At 38.6% G+C, this 20941-nt stretch overlaps 1 protein-coding gene across 1 annotated transcript; it reads left to right on the top strand.

Annotated features, from left to right (window-relative positions):
- The first annotated feature begins 888 nt into the window (after window positions 1-888).
- On the top strand, window positions 889-20475 carry LOC128095140 (membrane-spanning 4-domains subfamily A member 4A-like). Its single transcript, XM_052713873.1, has 7 exons — window positions 889-1035; window positions 5648-5810; window positions 10011-10139; window positions 14419-14475; window positions 15855-16013; window positions 17766-17867; window positions 19692-20475. The coding sequence occupies exons 2-7, from the start codon at window positions 5664-5666 to the stop codon at window positions 19752-19754; spliced, it is 657 nt and encodes a 218-aa protein (XP_052569833.1). The 5' UTR covers window positions 889-1035; window positions 5648-5663; the 3' UTR covers window positions 19755-20475.
- Window positions 20476-20941: the final 466 nt, after the last annotated feature.

The raw sequence follows: 20941 nt of genomic DNA, 5'->3' as shown, positions 1-20941 counted from the left end.
CCACCTCTTAGCCACTTTCCCACCATTTCCCCATTTTTCTTGTTGTGTTATACCCAGAGAGCCCTAACAAAAACCAGCAAGAGCCAAGGTCGTGCTTTTGAGACTTCAAAACTATGAGTGAAGTAAATACATTTTTATATAAATTATACAATACCAACTATTTTGATGCAGTAATGGAAAACAGAATAATACTTCCTACATTAAGTCAAGGATTACTTTGTTTTATCAGTGAACAATCCTAGATTCTGGAGGATGACAAGATCATGTAGTAAATTGTTGCAATTGAATTTGTCTTAAATGCTTCTTTGGCTGAGAAAGGGGTTATTTACTTAATAATTGCAAAGCACTACTTATTTCTTTACAGCCAACATGCTGCCACTTGATGGACATTTATGGTAAATCCCAAACAGTGAGATTTTATAAAAACCCCACATGAAAAGTATGCATAGATAGTTTTCTAGGGAAAGAAAGGTAACATGAAAATGTGTGAAACTGTCATAAACAGGCATTTGTAGTTTTTGCTGTTTTGAGAGAGGTTGTCTCTATGAAGCTCTGGCTGGCTATGAGTCACAATCCTTCAAACTCAGACTCCTGGGTAATGGGACTCAAGGCATACACCACCAACCTTGTCTGAAATGGGCTTTTAAATGAGTTGAAGGGCTATGATGATGACTTTGGCTTGTTGAGTACACACACTGATAGGCTCAGAGAAAGCTGTGCTGTTGTGATCTGAAAGACTGTGACAGACACTGCTTTTTCAGTACATTCCCCCACCCCCCACCCCCCCAAAAAACAACACACACACACATCAAAGAGGCAGAATCATTGGATACTTCTGCTAATAAAAGGGGAACTAGTTGTGTTTCTTAGAGAACCTCCACAGGAACCTTTAGGATTCAGAAAAAGTACAGGACTTAATGCTGAGTGGCACATGGGCTGTGGGCAAGACATCACATCTGAACAAAGAACCTGAGGCTCATTCCTGGAGACTGGTCTTCACCTGATACACAACAGGCTTTCTAATTGAGGGACAAGGTAGGTGCAAACCTGCCTTTCACAGCTTTTTGTGATGATGGTTTTTCATTTCGGATGCTAGGACACCTGGGAGTAGAATAAGGGGGGAAAAAGAGGCCATGTCACATGGAACAAGCCACCGTTCTACATGAAGGGAGGGAAGAGTTCACGTTGACGTGTACTTGTGGGGCATTTGAGGAGCAATCTGTGTTGCAATGCTGGGGGGGCAAGAAAAAAATAAAGGCCTAGTAAAAGCCAAAAGTGGGTTCGGTATTGTTTTGGATGGCATCATCTCTGGAAAGTCTCCTCTTTATTTCCAAAACTGGGGTCATTGGGGTCTGATGAGGACTCAGTTTGTTCTGTGTTACCTTGTAGAGAACTGATTAGCCAGAATTTTAACATGTTTATTTGTGTGCTGACTTGTCTGAATTTTCCAGTAGCTTATAAACTCCCCAGTAGCTGAGTTTATTTATATTCTCCGCCACCATCTTTAAAATCTAAAAAGATCTAAAAGACCTAAAACCTATTTTTAGCTGTATTTGTTCTTCAAAACAGAAAGCAGTACCTTCACCTTTGATCATTTTATTCATTCTGAATGTCCCCTCTTCCACTGCATTTATTCTCTTCCAACATGTGTTATTTCTACGGTTCATCAGTTAAGAAACTACCTGCCACATGCAAAATGTGGTGGAGATGATCTAGGTGAAAGTTAAGACCCCAGTCTAACATACTTAGCCTGATCCTGAGATAGACTGTGAGCTGATGTAGGTTCCCACTAATCTTTGGCACTATTCATGCATGGGACACTCAGGTCATAAACTTAAGCTTCTTGTGGAAAATCTAGGAATGAAAGAAGCCTTGAAGATTGTTTATGACTCAGGTCATAAACTTAAGCTTCTTGTGGAAAATCTAGGAATGAAAGAAGCCTTGAAGATTGTTAGTGTGGCCATTGAAGATTTTTAGTGTGGTCATTGGTTAAGGGTCAGAGGAAACTGCAGAGACTTTCCTCAGATAGATGAATCATACTTGGAAGAAGAAAATGACTAAAAACTTCTATGAGCTTAAACTATAACCCACACTTACTGGATCTTAGTCCAGGACTGGCCCTGCCCAGGTCATCATTTTTCCCACATTACCACCATTATCTCGTACAAAGAACGATCCAGGTTTAGACTTCTTGTTGAATCTCCACTTTATTTATAATTTTGTCCTAGGAGAGGATGACCCTTCTTCTTCATCTTCTTCATGATTCCTTTTAGATCATTCTGACCCATGAAAGAGATGTTCATATAAAAGTGAGGAAACGTGACAGGTGCTGGTGCTGATCCACAAGGAGTTTGATGCTATTAGAAGGACTGGGGCTGCCCGTGTTTCTTCATCTCTCTACTATGGATAAAAAAAATAAAGACACTATATGTGCTAAAAGTCTCATAAATGTCTCATAGATAATGTAAAACCTTGGAAGATCCCTCCGTAGCCTGGAAAACTATCCTTCATGTCTGTGTAATATTCTTTGGCTTTTATGAAAGTTGGAGCACTGAACTCTAGACCATAAAAACACATTTTTTTGTCCTTGAGGAATTTATTTGCCTTGTGTCAAAAGTACATTTTTGTGGTGTGAATATAGGGAGCAGCTGCGTGAATTTACCTGCAGAGTTCCTTAGAAACAGCCAACATCAGCCTCAGATATCCAGAACATGACCCACTTTACCAGAGAATCATGGAAATACTGTAGGAGGCACTGTTGATACAGAGTCTATCCTGGAGAAGCTTCCAGTCTAACTGGAAAGGAGGCCACAAACTCAGAAGAATCCCCAGTTCTGTTTTGCACTATTGCCACACCCACATGCATTGCCAGACACTTGCAAAGGCCAGTGCTTGTAATATCAGTTGTCAGAACAAGAAACAAAGATTGATTTTGAAACTTGGCAGCTCAAGGTCACTGTTATCAACAAGGCCACCTTCTTATGGGTTACCCACACAGGCTTATACAGGGGATCTGTTTGCACATATAACATATGCAGGTGACAAGGAAGTTACAAATTTGGAGTGCTCTGCTTTGCTGATGCACAGGTGGCTGTTGCCTGAAGCTGTCTGATGTACTGGGCTTTGGAAATGTAAAGAAAATATACTGAGGGTTAAGCATTATGGTCGGGTCATTTTAGTTTTCCCGAATAACTAATCCTATAATGAATCATTAGGGTACAAAAAGCATCTCTCATCAAAAACTGGGAAAGTAGGAAAAGGCAACACTCCTCCCAAAATCCAGGGAAGGAAAAGACTGGCAATCTCCGCCTGAGAGCAGCTGCTAGCTCCTTAGAGAACTCCAGCAAGAGGTGAGATCTACTGCAGAGCTCTCAGGAGACTCGTACTGTACCTCTCAACTGTTTTTGCTTCAAACACAGTGATTTCCAAAATTAACCTGAAGCAAGTGGAGCTAGAGTATTTATTTAGTGTGTGTGTGTGCATGTGTGTGCATGCACAAGTGTGCATGTGGGTATAATGGTGATGTGTGCGTGGGTGAATATGTGTGTCCATGCTTACGGAGGCCAGCAGTCAGCCTTGGGTGTCGTTTCTCTGGTTATGTATACTTGTTTTCTTGATACAGGGTTTCTTTCTGGTCTGGAACTTGACAAGTAGGGTAGGCTAGTGGGTCAGCAAGCCCCAGGGATCCACCTGTCTCTGCCTTCCCAGCACGGAGATTACAAACTCATGCCACTGTGCTGGCTTTTTAATTTTTTTTAATGTGGGTACTGGGGATCAAATGAAGTGCTTGCAAGGCCTACTTAGGTTTTAATAGTTAAAATTAGGTAGAATCTACATTTTCTAAATCTTCTAAATGTGTGTCTAGAAAAATAAAGACAAAAAATAAGTGCTAAAAGCAAATAAACCAAAGCACATATTAAATTGGACTGAAAAGAAACATCCATTACTTTCACAACACCCTTTTCTTATATTGCTTATGAGGGAAGTCACACAGATTTCTTTAAACACTTCCTTACCATTGTTGGCTGAGTAACTCATGTGTGGTGGGGAGTTTTGTCCAAAGGAAGGCAGAGCACATGTGATACTATCAGTGCATGAGAAGAGATGAGAATGGACTTTTTGTTGTGGTGGCAAAGCAGAAAAGGGATGTGGTAGAAAAATACTGCAAGGTGGCTGAATGTGCAGTAAATTTGTTGATGTAGAAAAACTTAAATATATCCAATATATCTGACACTTCAAAAATCAAAAGGGGAAAAATAAAAATAATGTTAGAAATATAGATTGGGATTAAAATATGAATTTCTCTTAATAAGAAATTAAAATTGTTTTGCATTTTAAAATGACCAATGTGGTTATGAAGTAGGGTAAGATTAAATATACAAGGATCAAATGGACTCAGGGAATGCTTAAAGATTGTCAGATAGGATGAAGAATTCCTTTGATAAAGTGGAATAAATGTAGATTTGGAAAAATTATTTATTGGACATGGGGGGCAGGTAAGAAGCACTATTGATTTAAAAAAAAAAAGATCAGTTTTCTAACATGGTTGGCTGAGTTAATTGTTGGGTTTCCATGAAGGAAGGACACGTAGATTGCCACAGCACTCTTAGGGGGGACACTGCAAATGCAGTGATTTCCAAAATCAACCCGAAGCAAGTGAAGCTAGAGTATTTATTCAAAGTGTGTGAATTCAATGCAACAAGAAAATTCATGATACAAATAAAAATTTTGATGAAGATTCATATCACAAAAAATAAACAGAACATTTGAAGACCCCAATAAATAGAATTAAGATACAATAGTTTCAATATCAGACTACATCAAGCAGAAATTTAAAATCTGAGACTTAAAAAAATGATTCTTTTGAAATATTCCACAGCAAAAAAAAAAGAATTTTAAAAGTATGACAAGACCCTAAGATGCTATTAGGATGTTAATAACAAATAAATTTTCTTATTATAAAACTAGAAGGAGAAATGATAAAAAAATAAGAATAGAAGATTTAGTACATTAAACAGTTGGTGAGAACCAAGTCCTAAGAGAGACATAAAAATCTAGGTCCTGTTAGCACAAGTGTTCCAAATATATTTTCTCTTACTATAATGAAATTGTCCAAAGCAGAGACAGAAGAACTTTAGAGACATTGAGAGAAAAACATTTCACATACAAGGAAATCATGACCAGCCTTGTAGTGGATTTTTTTCAGCAAAATACCCTGTGGTCCAAGAGACGGTAGGTTGAGGTGCTCAAAGTACTGAAAAAAAAGAGTCCTTGACAGCCAAGACTGTTATAACCAGGAAAAAAGTTTTTCAGAATACAGGAAAAATAAAATCTTTTCCCAGACAGACGCAACCTGAAACTAACTATACAGAAAATATTAGATGGAGATATCCAGGCATAAAATAAGTAATGATAATTATGAGGAATATGAATGAAGAAAATTCACAAGTAGATGTGAGTATACATAATCAAGTTCAGAATACAGAACGTAGATTAGTACATCATCAACTAGAATTATAGCATGGGGTTTCCTTAATTTGCATGTCCTAGCACATTTAACTCAATTGGTATCTATGTGTCATATTGTATTTAGACTCCCTGCTCCCTGTTTCCAGGAAGACACCCTAAATTACATTTCTTCTTCTAGAACTGTTTCTACTGCCATGATAACCATACAAGGAATAGAACACACTGCATTGGAAGCTGGCTATGATGCCCAGAAGGTGGGACAACAGCCTTTATATGTGAACTCACTTTCGTGGAAAAGGATGACAGAGAAGTTCTTGAAGGGAGAACCCAAAATCCTTGGGGTATGTTGATTTTGAGAGAACAACAATGCTGTAAATGCTAAGATTACCAATTTAACACCAACCACAGTGTCCTGCTAGCCTCTTAATGCATCAAATGGTCTTGGAGTTTTTAGTGTTTAATTTGTAGAACTTAGCTTCTGAAAAAAAAGCATTATATTCTGTTAACTTATAGTCTCATTGTAAATCTGACTAAAAGCCAGCAAGCAATATCCATGTACATCCTGAGTGTATGTTGTCTTTTCTATGCTAAGTTAATTAGCCTGTTGCTTTTGTATCTAGCCTCACTCAAAATCTCAGGACATAGAGAAGTTGTCGATACATTTTCCCCAACACATAACACATGTGGCTTCTAGTCTAATTCCCAATACCCTAGGTCAAACCGCATGAGCCTGGTCTGCACTCTATGTTACCGTCAGTATTCTAAGCTCCTATCAGAACCATCAATTAAGCTTGGCGTACACAATGCTTAAGGCTTTTCCAAATTCCTCCTGTAAGCCAGTTCCAAAGGGAAAGTACTACCACGGCCAGGTTTAATCATTTCTCCGCTACCAATTTTGTGTGTTATTTTTGCATCACTATGACATGTGTCACTGGAAAAGCAACTTCAAGGATAAAAGATTTGTTTTGATCATGTTTCTGAGGGTCAGTCCATGGTTGTGTCACTCCACTTGCTTGACTCAAACCTCATGGCATCAGGAGCATATGACAAAAGAGCTTGTTTACCTAATGGTATACAAGGATGGTTTCTACCCTTAACCACTTGGACATACCCATCAGTGAGCGATCTACTTCTTCCAAGTAAGCCTCCCCTATAAAATTTCCAGAACTTCCCCAAATAGCATCCACATCTGAGGAAAGAAGCATTCAACACATGAGCCTGTGGGAGACATTTCATATTCAATCCATAGTTCCAACACTAATATCTTCCTTGCTGTCCTAGTCAGGGTTTCTATTGCTATGGCAAAACACCATGACCAAAAAGCAGGTTGGAGGAGGAAAGGGTTTATTTGGCTTACACTTCTACAATGTAGTCTATCAATGAAGGAAGCCAGGACAGGAACACAAACAGGATAGGAACCTGGAGGCAGAAACTGATGTAGAGTCGGTGGAGGAATGCTGCTTACTGGTTTGCTCCCCATGGCTTGTTCAGCCTGCTTTCTTATAGAGCCCAGGACACCCAGCCCAGGTACGGCACCAGCACAATGGACTGTGCCCTCCCCCATCAATCACTAATTCAGAAAATGCCCTACAGGTTTGCCTACAACACAATCTTATGAAGGCATTTCCTAAGGTTTTCTCTCCGATGTCTCTAGTTTGTGTCAAGATGATGTAAGTCTAGCCATCACACTTTAGTTTTAAAGTTTCCACTACCTCAACATTGCCATGCTGGGGACCAAGCTTTCTGTGGCTGAACCTCTGTGTTACAAACTTAATCTGAACACTGGCATTTTGCAAAACTATTTAGTTCCGAAGAAGATGCCTAATTACCCACCCTTCATGAGACTGTGCCATCTTGAGTATTTCAAATAGGAGTGATGAGAATTCCTGTGGTTCCACAATTGCTATGTACACTATGCTGGCCTGGAACTCACTATGTAATAGTTCACGCTGGGTATCAGCTTTAGAGAACTATAACAATTGAGGTAATTTTGAGTGTCATTAAATTTGTATATGAAGGTGAGGAGAGTTGTTATTTTTTACAATATTGTCTTTTTACCCATTAACATGGAGTCTAGTATATCCTCTCTCTTTGGTAACTTAAGCCATCAGAGGTTTACAATTTTCCTTATAGATGTTTCTATATACTTTGTTAGATTTACACATAACAAACACCAAATAGTACTTAAGTCTGTCATTTCCCTATTTTTATTATTTGACATCTTTTATACATTTATATGATGAATTTTAGCCATTTCCTTTTTCCCTTGTTTTTGAGATTATGATATAATTATATCATTTCCCTTCCCTTTCCCCCTCCAAACCCTCCCAGTATACCCCTCCTTGTTCGCTTTCAAATTCATGACCTCTTTTTTCATTTATTGTTGTTACATACGTATATGTATATAAATATATGTTCCTAAATATAAGCTGCTCAGTCTGAATGTTACTTGTATGTATGTTCTTGGGGTTGACCACTTGGTATTAGATAACCAATTGTTGTACTCCTCCCTGGGGAAAACTATTTTTGTCACTCTGAGCATTCCTTAGCTGTCTGTAGTTCTTTATGTAGTATTGAGGCCTCAGGGGCTTTTTCCTGTCCACTTTGGGATGTCTATTGTAGTCCTAGTTCAGCTCATGCTTGGGAAGACATATTAGGGAGACTTTACAGATGTATTAGATTTTGTCTAATGTTATTTCTGCATTTGTTGATATGTCCTATGATTTAAAGTTTTTATGTGGTAGATTAAATTGATTATTAAAGTTTTAACCAATTTTCAAAACGTGATATAAGCACTAACTGAGTCATAGTATATAGTTATTTTCATACATTGTTACTTTCAGCTTACTAATATTTATCTGAGTATTTTAGTGTATATGTTTATTAGAAATGTTGCTGGATAGTTTTTGTTAAAAGTATTTTGCCTATACTTTATTGAAGGGATAATAGAAAAATACATATTTTTTTTGTTGTCAAGCATTTGGTAGAATTCACTTCTGAAATCTTTGCCCCTGCCTGGTGCTTTCTATTTTAGAATATTACTAATTGCTAATTTATTTTATTTAATTACATTGGCCCATTCAGATTTTCTGTTTCTTGTTCTGAGTTTTGGCACATTGTGTTTTTAAGTTCTCCATTTCATCTGTGTTACCAAATTTGCAGATTCAGATTTCTCTAAGTATTTGTTTGTCTATCTTTTACTATCCATTGATTCTGTAATAATACCTTTTCAACCGTTTCTTTTCTTCCCATTTTTATTATTTTGTTACTTGACAGTTTCATACAAATATATAATATAGTGTGATCATTCTCTCTTTCCCACACTTTCATTTCCATTTTTCCTATCAACTCCACTTCCCATCTTACCAACATAATCTGTTTCCCGGGGCTGTGTCTTCTGTGACCCATTCTGTTTAGCCAGGGCCATCTGACTTGCACATACTACCTGGTATTACTAATGGATGACTTCAGTCTTTTTTTTTCTTATCTGGCCTGGTTAACAGATAATAGATTTTTATTGTGTCTCTTCAGTGAAAAACATAACTGTAGATTTTGTCTTAGTCCATTGGTTTCTTACCCTCACTTCCCAAGTTTGCAGATTAAGTAACACAGATTCACTTTCCCTTCTTCAGCTGCTTTTCTTTCTTGGGTTTCCAAAGACGAACACTTAGGTAGTTAATTTAGATCTGTCATCTTTTAAAAACTCATACATTGTGGTATTATACATTCTAACTTCCATGTATTCCCTTTCTTGAATCTCCCAAGTTTTATAATTTTCCATTCTTTTGTATTCTAATGTAATGAGACTATTTATTATATAGTAGCCATACTTTTAAAACAGATTTATTTTTACTTTGTAAGTGTGTGTGTGTGTGTGTGTGTGTGTATGTGTGTGTGTGTGTGTGTTGCTTGTGGAATCCAGAAGAGAGCATCAAGTTTCCACGAGCTAGAGTTACTGGTAGTTATGAGCCTTCAGAAGTGGGTCCCGGGAACAGAACTCTAGTCCTCTGCAAGAACTAGCAGTGTGTACACTTAACTGCTGAGCCACCTTGCCAGCCCTGGATTCTCCCATTTCAAGGCACTTTATTAACATTTCCCCCCTCAATGCTCCCAAGATCCTAAAGCTATTCATTCTTCTTTTTTTCACTCTATTTAACAAACACTAGTTGTATTTCTTCAAGTTACTTCCTTGCCCCTGCCTTCTGTAATTATTTTCTAATTCCTGGGTCACTCTTGTTTGAGCATGAGACTAAGGAGAACAGCTATGGAAGTAGCATCTTGAGTATCAGAAAATGTATCTTGGGAAAGGCTCGGGAATATTTCTTCTGGTTTTACTGGCATAATGATAGACGTTCTGTGGGGCATTTGGTAAGTTATTATATCCACAGCTACATGGACAAAAAAAAAAACAAAGACAAAATGATCCAGAACTTCACCTTAGTGTATCAAAGATGGAGAATGGGAGTAACTCAGTGGTGGTCTAAGTGTGACATGGCACACAGCTGTGGTCAATGATCTTATTTCTTTGCTGTCATCTCCAGGTTGTGCAGATTGTGATTGCCCTCATGAACCTCAGCATAGGAATCACGATGATAAGTGCTGTTGTGCCAGCCGATGAAATCCTCCCTGTCTCGGTGTATATAGGGTACCCAGTCTGGGGATCTCTGATGGTGAGCTGGATATCTTATACTATAAATGGGTCTAGCATAACATTGTTTATAAGATTCTGAATTTATTAATTTATTGGGGGGTCTTACCTCTTTTTCATTTAGTCATTTTTAAAAAATAGGTGATAAAATACTTGTATATAATACACTGTCCTTACACCTGCCCCCTCACTACCCTCTCAGCCCTCTCCCACCACTACCAACTACTGTCTCCTAACTAGTCTTCCTCCCACCTTCTTTCTTTCTGTCTCTCTCTCCCTTCTTTCCTCACTCCCTCCCTTTTTTCCTTCTTCCCAGGGCCTGTGTAAGCTTCTATATGTTCATGGTTTCAATGGCTGTGTTATATTGAAGATTATACCCCAGCACACTCCTTCCCACCCTTCAGCTCCTATAGCCTTCCATTCAGTCTTCTGTGATATTCACTGGGCTCTCTCTCTCTCTCTCTCTCTCTCTCTCTCTCTCTCTCTCTCTCTCTCTCTCTCTCTGTGTGTGTGTGTGTGACATAGATGTCCTTTTTGGGAGCCAAGCATTTACCAGTCACTTATTCTCAGAACTTTGGTCAGTTTCAGTACTTACCTTGACCATCCTGAACTGTGGAAAGAAGTTTCTATGATCAGGGCTGAGAACTTCACTAGAATGTTTACTCTGCCTTTGTATCTATAGTGTGTGATGTCGTCATCAATAGGCTTTTACTATCTAGTTCTGGTAGGTATCCAGAAACAATGGCAGTAGCCTGCATTGTTTTGGAAGCTTCTGTGGGCTCCCTGGACAACAACCCATGGAATAAGGTCTTATCAAGTATTTCTGCAACTTTGAGAAAAAAAAAGTCTTAAAATTTCCTTTGACTCATATATAACACAGCAATGACAATATAAATGCCACAAGTAGCTTAAAAATTTAGTATGTATCAATGAAGATATATTGCAGTAGTATGTAACCATGAACTCCGATCAGAATAAATTGGACATGTGTTAACATTAATTCTTTCACATGATGAAGGCCAGCAACTTATCATTTCCAGTGTTGTTTAGTTCAGCTGTGCAAACTACTCAATGAGTATTGCTGGTAGATCAATCTGACTTATTCATATATCTCATTTCTGATAGATATTTCAATGCATATTTTCAAAACAGCTGTTAACAAGGGTGAAGGATTTGCTATCAATAACTTGTGCCAATTGTTATTCACTTCTTTAGTTCTCCTTTTGTCAAATTCATGGAAGAATGAATAAAATGAATAGAATATATTCCCATGTGCCTTATTGAGTGCTTAGTTATTTATACTAGTTTTAAGTGATAGTCTTAGATGTTGGCACTGTAAGTTATATTAATATCTAAATAGTTATTTTTTCTGTTTCTTTTTTTAATTTAATTTAATTTTATTTTACAATACAATTCAGTTCTACATATCAGCCATGGATTCCCTTGTTCTCCCCGCTCCAGCCCCCCTCCCCTTCCCCCCAGCCTACCCCCCATTCCCACCTCCTCCAGGGCAAAGCCTCCACCAAGGACTGAGATTAACCTGGTAGACTCAGTCCAGACAGGTCCAGTCCCCTCCTCCCAGGCTGAGCCAAGCAACCCTGTATAAGCCCCAGGTTTCAAACAGCCAACTCATGCAATGAGCACAGGACCCGGTCCCACTGCCTCGATGCCTCCCAAACAGATCAAGTCAATCGACTATCTCACCCATTCAGAGGGCCTGATCCAGATGGGGGCCCCTCAGCCATTAGTTCATAGTTCATGTGTTTCCATTCGTTTGGCTATTTGTCCCTGTGCTTTATCCAACCTTGGCCTCAACAATTCTTGCTCATCACCCAGTGATGGACAAATGGATGAGATCTACATGAACAGCCTGGACATGAGTGGGGGTAATGAAGGGCGAGGGTCAAGGGAAAGAGAGCTTGGGGGAGTGGGAGATCCCAGCTGGATCAACAACAGAGAGGGAGAACAAGAAATAGGAGACCATGGTAAATGAAGACCACATGAGAATAGGAAGAAGCAAAGTGCTAGAGAGGCCCACAGAAATCCACAAGGATACCCCCACAATAGACTGCTGGCAATGGTCGAGAGACAGCCCGAACTGACCTACTCTGGTGATGGAATGACCAAATACCCTAATTGTCATGCTAGAATCCCCATCCAATGACTGAGGGAACTGGATGCAGAGATCCATGGCTAGGCCCCGGGTGGAGCTCCGGGAGTCCAATTAGCAAGAAAGAGGAGGGTTTATCTAAATAGTTATTTTAATAACCACATTCAAGTGTCTTTCTCAGATAATTATGTAGGTTGATACTGAAGTATCCATTATCTTGCTTTTGTTTATTTTCATTTAGTACTAAAGATACAAAATAATGGTCATCACATGGATACCACTGTTTATTGCTAATATTCACCACTACTACCCTTTTTACAGGCTTGCCTCTTAATCAGAAAACCTCTTTCTAAGTCTCACTTCTTAAAAGCACCACCACAATCAAGCAGCACATGATAAGGAGGAACCAAGCCTTTAACACAAAGGCCTTGAGAGACACTCAAGATCCAACCAACAGTACCATTTGGAAGACCATACCATATACTCATAACGTATTTTAGATACTGTGACAAATAGTCTCTGTGTTCACCTCCCACCAACTGTTGATTACATTTACATGAATCAGCTAACATCCTAACATTAGAAATGTGTTGAAGAATAAGTTTTTCAAACTATTTCATTAGTTCACCCATTTTGGAATGAAGACAATGTATTTAAATGTAAAATCAAATGTGAAAAGTTACCTTTGAAACCTATATAGGAGAACTGTGAAAGCAGGTGAGTCCAACTGTGTTGACACTAGCCATTTTAGGTAAACTGAAAACACTTGCCAAGTTGAAAGAACCCAAGTTGCTGAGAGGAGGAAATAATAACCCATGCCACCTGAGTTAAGTTGGCATGGGTGTCAGCCATGCAGTGCCAAGCAGGCACATGGTGGGAGGGATGTTTTAGAGAAAAAGCAATTAAGCCCAAAGTACCAAATAAAAAAGATACTTGGACTCTGGCCAGCATGCATGAAGGAGACAAAAAAGAAGAAAAAAGAAATAGTTAAGTCTTTTCTGAGTCAAGACTCAGACAAGTGGACAGACCTAGTTGAATAGGATTCTGGGAAAGAAAAGCACAGTATGTCATTAAAGGGATAATTATTTCTTCTATCTCTTTAGCATGATTTAAAGTGAGTCATAACTCCTGAGTGGTGTTCCTCTGGCTAGGTGACTGACCAAGTAGCTATTTAAATAAGTGTAATATTTAGTCCCTTTCTTTGTTTAATAAATCCTTAAATTTTGTTGCTATATGAACAGTAATTCACTTTAGAGATTTAGAATTTTTTTTTTTTTAGAAATTTATGTCGCAGGGCTCTTAAACAGTCTTAATAGCAATTTTGGTGTGTGTGTGTGTGTGTGTGTGTGTGTGTGTGTGTGTGTGTGTGTGTGTGTGTATGTGTTTATACTTAAAATTATTAGGAAGAAGAGCTTCAGTGGAAAAGAGTGAATGAGAGAGTGTAATGGGATGAGGAGGTGAAATGACCATCACTTAATATATACATGTATGAAATTGTCAAAGAATTTAAAACATTGATGAATTGTACCAGTGACCTGTATGGTAGAATTCTTCTGTTTTCTAGGAAAAGGGGGTGTTGTTGGTTGTTTTTGCTCTTTTGGGGGCCCACCACCCAGCTCCCAAATAAATCATATATGGAGGCTTATTCTTACTTATAAATGCTCAGCCTTAGCTTGGCTTGTTTCTTGTCAGCTTTTCTTAACTTAGCCTCAGGGCTTTCCCCATTCTCTTACTTCTGTAAATCTTACTCTACTCCATGGCTTGATGTGTAGCTGGGTGACTGGCCCCTGGAGTCCTCCTCCTTCTCTAGCTACTTCCTTTTTCCCTCCCAGATTTCTCCTTCTATTTATACTCTCTGCCTGCCAGTCCCACCTATTTCTATCTCCTGCTTCACTATTGGCCATTTAGCTCTTTATTTGACCACCAGGTGTTTTAGACAGGCCCAGTAACACAGCTTCATAGAGTTAAACAAATGCAACATAAACAAAAGTAGCACACCTTAAAATAATATTCTACAACCAAGTGGGGGGGGATGGGGGGATGGCGGATGGACACTTTCTTAACTTTTGTGGTTCTTTTAATATAGTTAATCTGTTTCACATATATATCAAATTTAGGAGTAGGTTCAATATGTTATAATTTCCAATAATGAATAAAATATTTTAACTTGAATTTTACCTCTTATTTCTAGTTTATTATTTCAGGATCATTCTCAATTGTAGCAGGAAGAAGAACTACAAAAGGTTTGGTGAGTATATATATATATATATTATGGTGTCAAAAGAGGAGGGATATAACAAAGCATCTGTTCTGCCAGGATGTAAAAAAAAATTTTTTCTTAACATCTAAGAAACAAAGGAGGAGTTAGTATTTCATCTAGAAGAATCTTCCTACTAAAATTTTTAGCCAAAAATTAGCCAAGTTCTGACATGAAGTTGAATATTGTGTCACAGTGATTTTTAAAGAGAATCTTGGTACAGGATGTAGAGAATTCAGGATAAGAAAAATCAAACATGATTAATCAAATGTACCTTGAAGTTTACTATCCACACCCATGACCATGACACTAAACATTTGAGTGACATAGCATTTATTGACTGATTGATCAAAATGTGTGTTCTGATTATATTCAGAAAAGATTTTTGAATAAAACAAATTTCACGATGAGTTATTTCTCAGGAAGAGACAAATTTAAAATATAACATGCCAGGATATCTGTCACAAAACCAAGGAAAAGGACTCAAACCAAGATCTCAACAAACGACGCTAGCTAGGACAATACTCGCATTCTCCTTACTCAAAAGAGACACCTCAAACTCTAGAGTGTGTTTAATACAACATTTCCAAATCTGTGCCCCTACACGTCCCTGAGCTGTGACCATCAGTATATAACTACCATGCTATATTCTCACCAAACCACTCACACTTTCCTGGGAAGTTTTGCTTCTTATAAAAAGCTGATATACTTTCAATACTAGAAGGGAATTGTGGAAAGAAATGAACAGCAGAGAAGGAAATATGCAAAGGGGGCAGGGCAATAAGAGGCCAGCAGCATTTATCCGAACAGAAGAAATCAGGGAATCTTGCAGCAGAGAATGGTAAGAGACCAACACATAGAGATCTCCTGCTTCTGCTAGAGTATAATAGACAGCCCAGCGAGATGACTTAGCAGGTGAACGTGCCGAGCCTGACAGCCTGAGGACACACAGGAGGCTAGCTGGGCTGCACAGCTTCATAAATAAAAAGAGACAGCCTACCCCAGCATGGTGGGAGGAGAGAGCTAGCTCCCAAAAGTTCTTTGACCTCTACAGGCACACTCATCCCAAATTAAATAAATAAACTTATTTTAAAAGTATAGTAGTTTTGAAATCCTTGGTAGGAGGAACTTGGAGTATGCTTCGTGTCTCTGTAGGAGTAATCTGGAAAGATTTAGTTGTAGACATGACATTCACATTTTTGTTTTGACAAGAGAGTTGAGTTGAAAATAATGGTAGAGGCAAATTAAGGTACTTTTGAATTAGTCAAAACAGTGAGGATGAAATGTATAAGGAAAGAATTAAAGAGTTTATGGTGATGGGTGGAGATAGACCTGAGGATATTGAATTAATCAATTTTATTCCTTTCTAGGTTCGAAGTAGCCTAGGCCTGAACATCACCAGCTCCGTGTTTGCGATCTCAGGGATCATAATCAGCTCACTGAGCCCAGGCATTTATTCTTTCCATTTCTACTACTGTACATATAGAAGCTCTTCAGAAAGCTGTCTCATGACCATGTCCATTTTAATTGTGAGTGGTTTCTGTTTTCATGGAATTATGGTTGAAGCAAGGCTGGGGCAAACTGACCCAACAAAACTAAGAGTAACACTCCTCAATTGTAGAACCACCATGAGAAGTTAGAAACCATGGAGAACTTGATCAAACCTTTATTTAGGAGTGAGAGTTACATCTCACACTCACACCCCTGGGTACAATGAGACCAAAAGAGAAAAAAAATGCAGGTAAATATAGGGAATCAACATTCTCACTCCCTATGCAGAATAAACTGCATTGTTTTCCAAGTTAAAGTCCATGAATCTTGGGCCCTATTTATTTACACAAAACAATTGCATGAGGGACATTGATAACTAATATCCCCCCTTGAACATTTTAAAAGTCCTTATAGTGAGCAATTCAATCTCTATGCACTCGACCAAAATGAGATACAAATGTTTAGAAGATGGAACAATTTTCCAAAGGCACTCAGAACTTGGCAAAGATAAGTTCTAGAATTCCCTGCCTATAACTCTCCTATTCTATGTAGTTATTCTGATTAATAGTCTTGCTTGCTATTTCTGTAGGCCTGTTACCTTGTAGACATCCAGGGTACAATGATACGAACACAGCTCTAGAACTGAAAGCTGTGTAAGGTACCTTCTTTGGCTATGGGCCCTGTGACCTCACACCATACTTCATGCTTAAAAGAGCTCTGGGCTTGTTATAAGTTCTGCAGTTGCTTTCTTCACATTATATAATGGAATCATCAATTCATCTCAATCAGCCATCTTCTTGTTAAAGTCACGAAGTCTTCTGAATTGTGTGGGTTTTATTTTATTCCTGTTTCATCTTATGTCAGGACCTCTACAAGGAAGGGCCTCATTAAGCTTGAAGTCAAGTATGTTCCTATCTGGGCACCAGGGACATTATTCCACAGACCTTGGAGCACATACACACTTTATTTTCATGTCTGTATTTTGTGTACTGTGCATGAATATATGTATGTATGTCCTCAGGAGTATATCTATGTGTGCCAGTGTGTGTGTGTGTGTGTGTGTGTGTGTGTGTGTGTGTGTGTGTGTAGGCCAAAGGTTGTCATCAGGTGTCTTTCATGATTGCGCTCCACTTTGAGGCAGGATGTAACACTTTAACCCACAGCTCTCAGATTCAGCTTGTCTGACTATTCTTTTTGCTCCAAGAATCCCCTGCCTGCATGTGGGGATTGAATGCAGGTCATCATGCCTACCTGGCACTTATGGGGTGCTATGGATCTGTTGTCTGGCCATCATGCTTGCATAGAAAACACCAGCTAAGCCATCTCCCAAGTCTCTGGAGCCCATAATTATGTAAGATCTCAGGGTTAATATTGGGAGAGTTCAGAAACAGCTCTCTTAGTTCAAGAAGTTCTCATATTCTTGGGGGAAAAGATACATTATGAAGCATGGAATTATAAGCAAAGAGGTCGGATTAGGTGAGTTCTTCATGAGAAAGAATAGGTAGATATCATACTGTGTGAGATAACTGGACTGTACCTCATGAAATTAGCAAGAATCAACTACAGGTGTCCTTGAAAGGCCACAGTTCCACAGGGGTTAAACTAATACATGTGCTTCAAAAAGTGACAGAATATGCAACATTTAAAATGCCAAGAACCAATTAAGGGTCAGGCTGTGCCAGGAGCTGTGTTCCTAGGCTCTTGGCCAGTGCCTCTCCTCTTTCAGTGCAGAAATGTTTGGACTGTGTGACTCCCACCACCCACATGCTTGCATTATGATTTATTGACAGGGTCTGGATATTGTGGTAGTCATTTTAAGTGTGCTGGAGTTCTGCATTGCTGTGTCTCTCTCTGCCTTTGGATGCAGAGTGATGTGTTGTAACCCTGGTGGGGTAAGTTTTGGCTTTCATTTGAATATGTGTCTTCATGTTTTTTGTCACTCTTTAATAAATCACACAAACACAGAAGCTGAACACAATTCTCACTCATTACCTCTCAGCTCCCATGGGTGAAGAATGGGCACAGCTCACCTGAGTTTTCTATTCAAGGACCCACAAGATCATGTTCATGCAGTTGGATGGTCTGTGGGATCCTTTGAAGCTTCAAAGCTTCAAGCTTCTCTTATATAGTCATGTGGTACAATTAATATCCTCTTTAGTATAGAAAGTAGGACAGTGCACTTCTTTGAAGATACTAAGGGAACCAATGTCTTAGGTTCCTTTGGTTCATACAAGTTGAACAGGTTCATTTAGAATATTAATTGACTCAAAGTCAACTGATCTATGGCCTACTCACAGGAATGATATGCTATTCTATTCTCATGTCTTATCCACACTAAAAGAGAGGGTCACTGAGAGACATCCAGGATTTTTGTTTTTATAATGGTCAAAGTAGTACAGTTTTACCATTCTTTTTCTTGCAAGTGACACCCCCTTAAAGTCCAGAACAGAGAACAATTCACATCTTAGAAGTCCACAGAGGGTACCAGATTTACTCCACTCTCTTATCATAGCAGCCTTCCCTGGATATAAAGAAGCACTGGGGAAAAGACTTCTCTGTCATTTGGTATCTACCTGGGCGTTGTCTTACCCTGATACATGTAGCAAATCCTTCTGGCTTCTGTTCAGAAAAATGATCTTACAGAGTGGGGAATGGAATAAGAGACAGAAGTAGGCAAGGACAAAAGTATGGCCATTGTGTTCTTTAAGTATTTTTTAAGTATTGAGAACACTAGCGTGAGTTAGAAGCTAGTAAAACCCTACAGCTGCTCAATAGTCTTGTTGCCCACAGGTCCAGTGATGGACAAAACTCATAGCCAATAATAAAGTGATAATAAAATGATGAGATCACTGGTTATTCATCTATATCCTTCCCTTCCTCTTTCTGGGAGCTCCCAAGAAACATTACATCTACATCTCCACAGGCTCAGTCTAAAGAAAAATATTGGACTAGATCACAGCAAAGCTTATGATGGGTTTGCAATTTAAGGCCTTAGAGTTGTAAGTTTCTTGGGTAGTGCTGAAGTTTTTGTGATTTCACTGAGTGATGAATTTTGGGATAGACAAATTCCTTCACACGTTTCAGACCTTAGTATTTACTAGATGAAAGTCTGTGCTTCTTGTGAACTCTGTAATAGTAGAAAAGCTGAGAAGAATTGCCCCAAAGAGCTCTGAGTCTAGATGTGTAATGGCATGTAACATATAATGCAAATCTAATATTCTCTGGGATCTTCAGCTATTCCTATCAAACTCTGTGTTACATGATTTGCAGAACAAGAACGAGATTTGCTCATGCTTTCAGGGTTCTTCCTGCCACTCCAGGCCAGTCTGATTATCATAGTACTTTACATATGGCAACCAAGTCATGATTTATGTATCCTGCTGCTATCAGCACTAGCAAATTATTTGGGAAAAGAGCTCTGTATTTTCCATAAAAGATCATTTTAAACCAATTCACTGGCACTCTCACTTATATCTCATACTATTCCACTCTGAGACTCAACAGCAGCCAGAAGCTTCTAAAGGGTAAAATTCTACAACTGAATGTATGTCCTAGATATAGCCTGATCTAAGGGATGCCTGAGAAATCCATCAGATTGATGTGAAATTCAGTTCTATAGTGACAGGGTGAACATTGGTGATGGTACAATATGTGGATAAAGAAAAGAATTCATGAGGGTCTGTGAATAATGTAACAACATCTGATTGACTTTACAGGTCGTGGTAATTATGCCATCAAGTCCTCCCACGAAAGAAACACCATGTCCTATATCACTTTAAGGAGGTTTGGTACCACTGGCATACCAAGAGAAAAATGTTCCAGAAAATCTGCAGTGAATTTTTTTTCAAGAACCACACATGGGGAAACACAAGACTTCAACTCTGATGTGGATGCCTCTGTGTGTGTGTGTGTGTGTGTGTGTGTGTGTGTGTGTGTGTGTGTGTGTGTGTGTGTGTGTACGTTTGGAATGACATTCTCATGTTTCCTCAGGAACTTGGCTGATCATTCCATTGGCTTTTCATAAGAATATCAGAATGGAATAAATAAACCATCCATTTACTAGCTAAATAGCACTTGACCATGTTTTATTCATACTTTAGACAATCTAAAAGTGCTTTAAATAAGCAAAGAAAGTTTTAAAGTAAACGGATGAAATGATTTTAATCACATGAGATTTTCACACTGACTACACATTTCTGCCACTTTGTGTAATGTTCTTCCTGTTTGTCTAACTTTGGTTTTTGATTTTGTTTAAAAACAATTTGGCGATGTGTTTTTTCCTTCAAGAAGTACAGAAACATGAATTTTGCTTCTTTTTGTCCTACTTCTCTTGTATGCCATAAAAATGTACCACAGCATAGCAAAGTCAATGTGTGCCAATGTCCAAGTGAGCGTATGTTGGGGCATGTAGATAAGATTCAACTTATTTTTATCTCCCCCTTCCTCTTCTTCCTACTAAGCAGGACAATACCTAATTAAACTTTTATCTTGTGCCATGTATTTCAGGACATGACTAGATATATTTATTAGATTTACATTAAACATGTTTTATTTTTGATTGCAGAACAAACAAGTTAGAAAGTGTTGCTTCCATGTGCTACTGACTACATTCACATGTGATATTAGAGAAAATAATCTAAACTATCAAGTTTGGAAATAGAGTAAAATGGAATAGAATAGGAGGTTTCTGGTATATCACACCATGAGTTTTCATCTTGAGAACCCCCTCTTTCTCACTTGTACCCATAAAAACCACAGAACTACAGCAAAATCTCCCTGTGCCTCACACCTTTTCAGAAGATGGATAAGAACACTACCCAGCCCACCGACCAGTAGCAATTACTTGACAGAACACAGGTAAAACAGCTTGTGCTCTGGCTGTCACATATTGTGCCTCAAAAGTTTATTTTATGCATTTCAATAATTTACATACAAGGTAATGGCTTTGTTATGGCACTTTACTACA

This window comes from Peromyscus californicus, unplaced genomic scaffold, assembly GCF_007827085.1.
Source record: "Peromyscus californicus insignis strain IS unplaced genomic scaffold, ASM782708v3 Scaffold_4__1_contigs__length_199733344, whole genome shotgun sequence".
Taxonomy (NCBI): Eukaryota; Metazoa; Chordata; class Mammalia; order Rodentia; family Cricetidae; genus Peromyscus; species Peromyscus californicus.
Note: the sequence above shows the minus strand (reverse complement) of the source record. Positions and strands in the feature narration are given on the sequence as shown.

Bases quoted from the DNA above. Each gene is read 5' to 3' on its own strand.
- LOC128095140 (XM_052713873.1), top strand. From the start codon at position 5,664: ATGATAACCATACAAGGAATAGAACACACTGCATTGGAAGCTGGCTAT. The intron at 10,140-14,418 runs GTGAGCTGGATA...TCTTATTTCTAG, and splicing joins CAGTCTGGGGATCTCTGATG to TTTATTATTTCAGGATCATT. The intron at 14,476-15,854 runs GTGAGTATATAT...ATTCCTTTCTAG, and splicing joins GAAGAACTACAAAAGGTTTG to GTTCGAAGTAGCCTAGGCCT.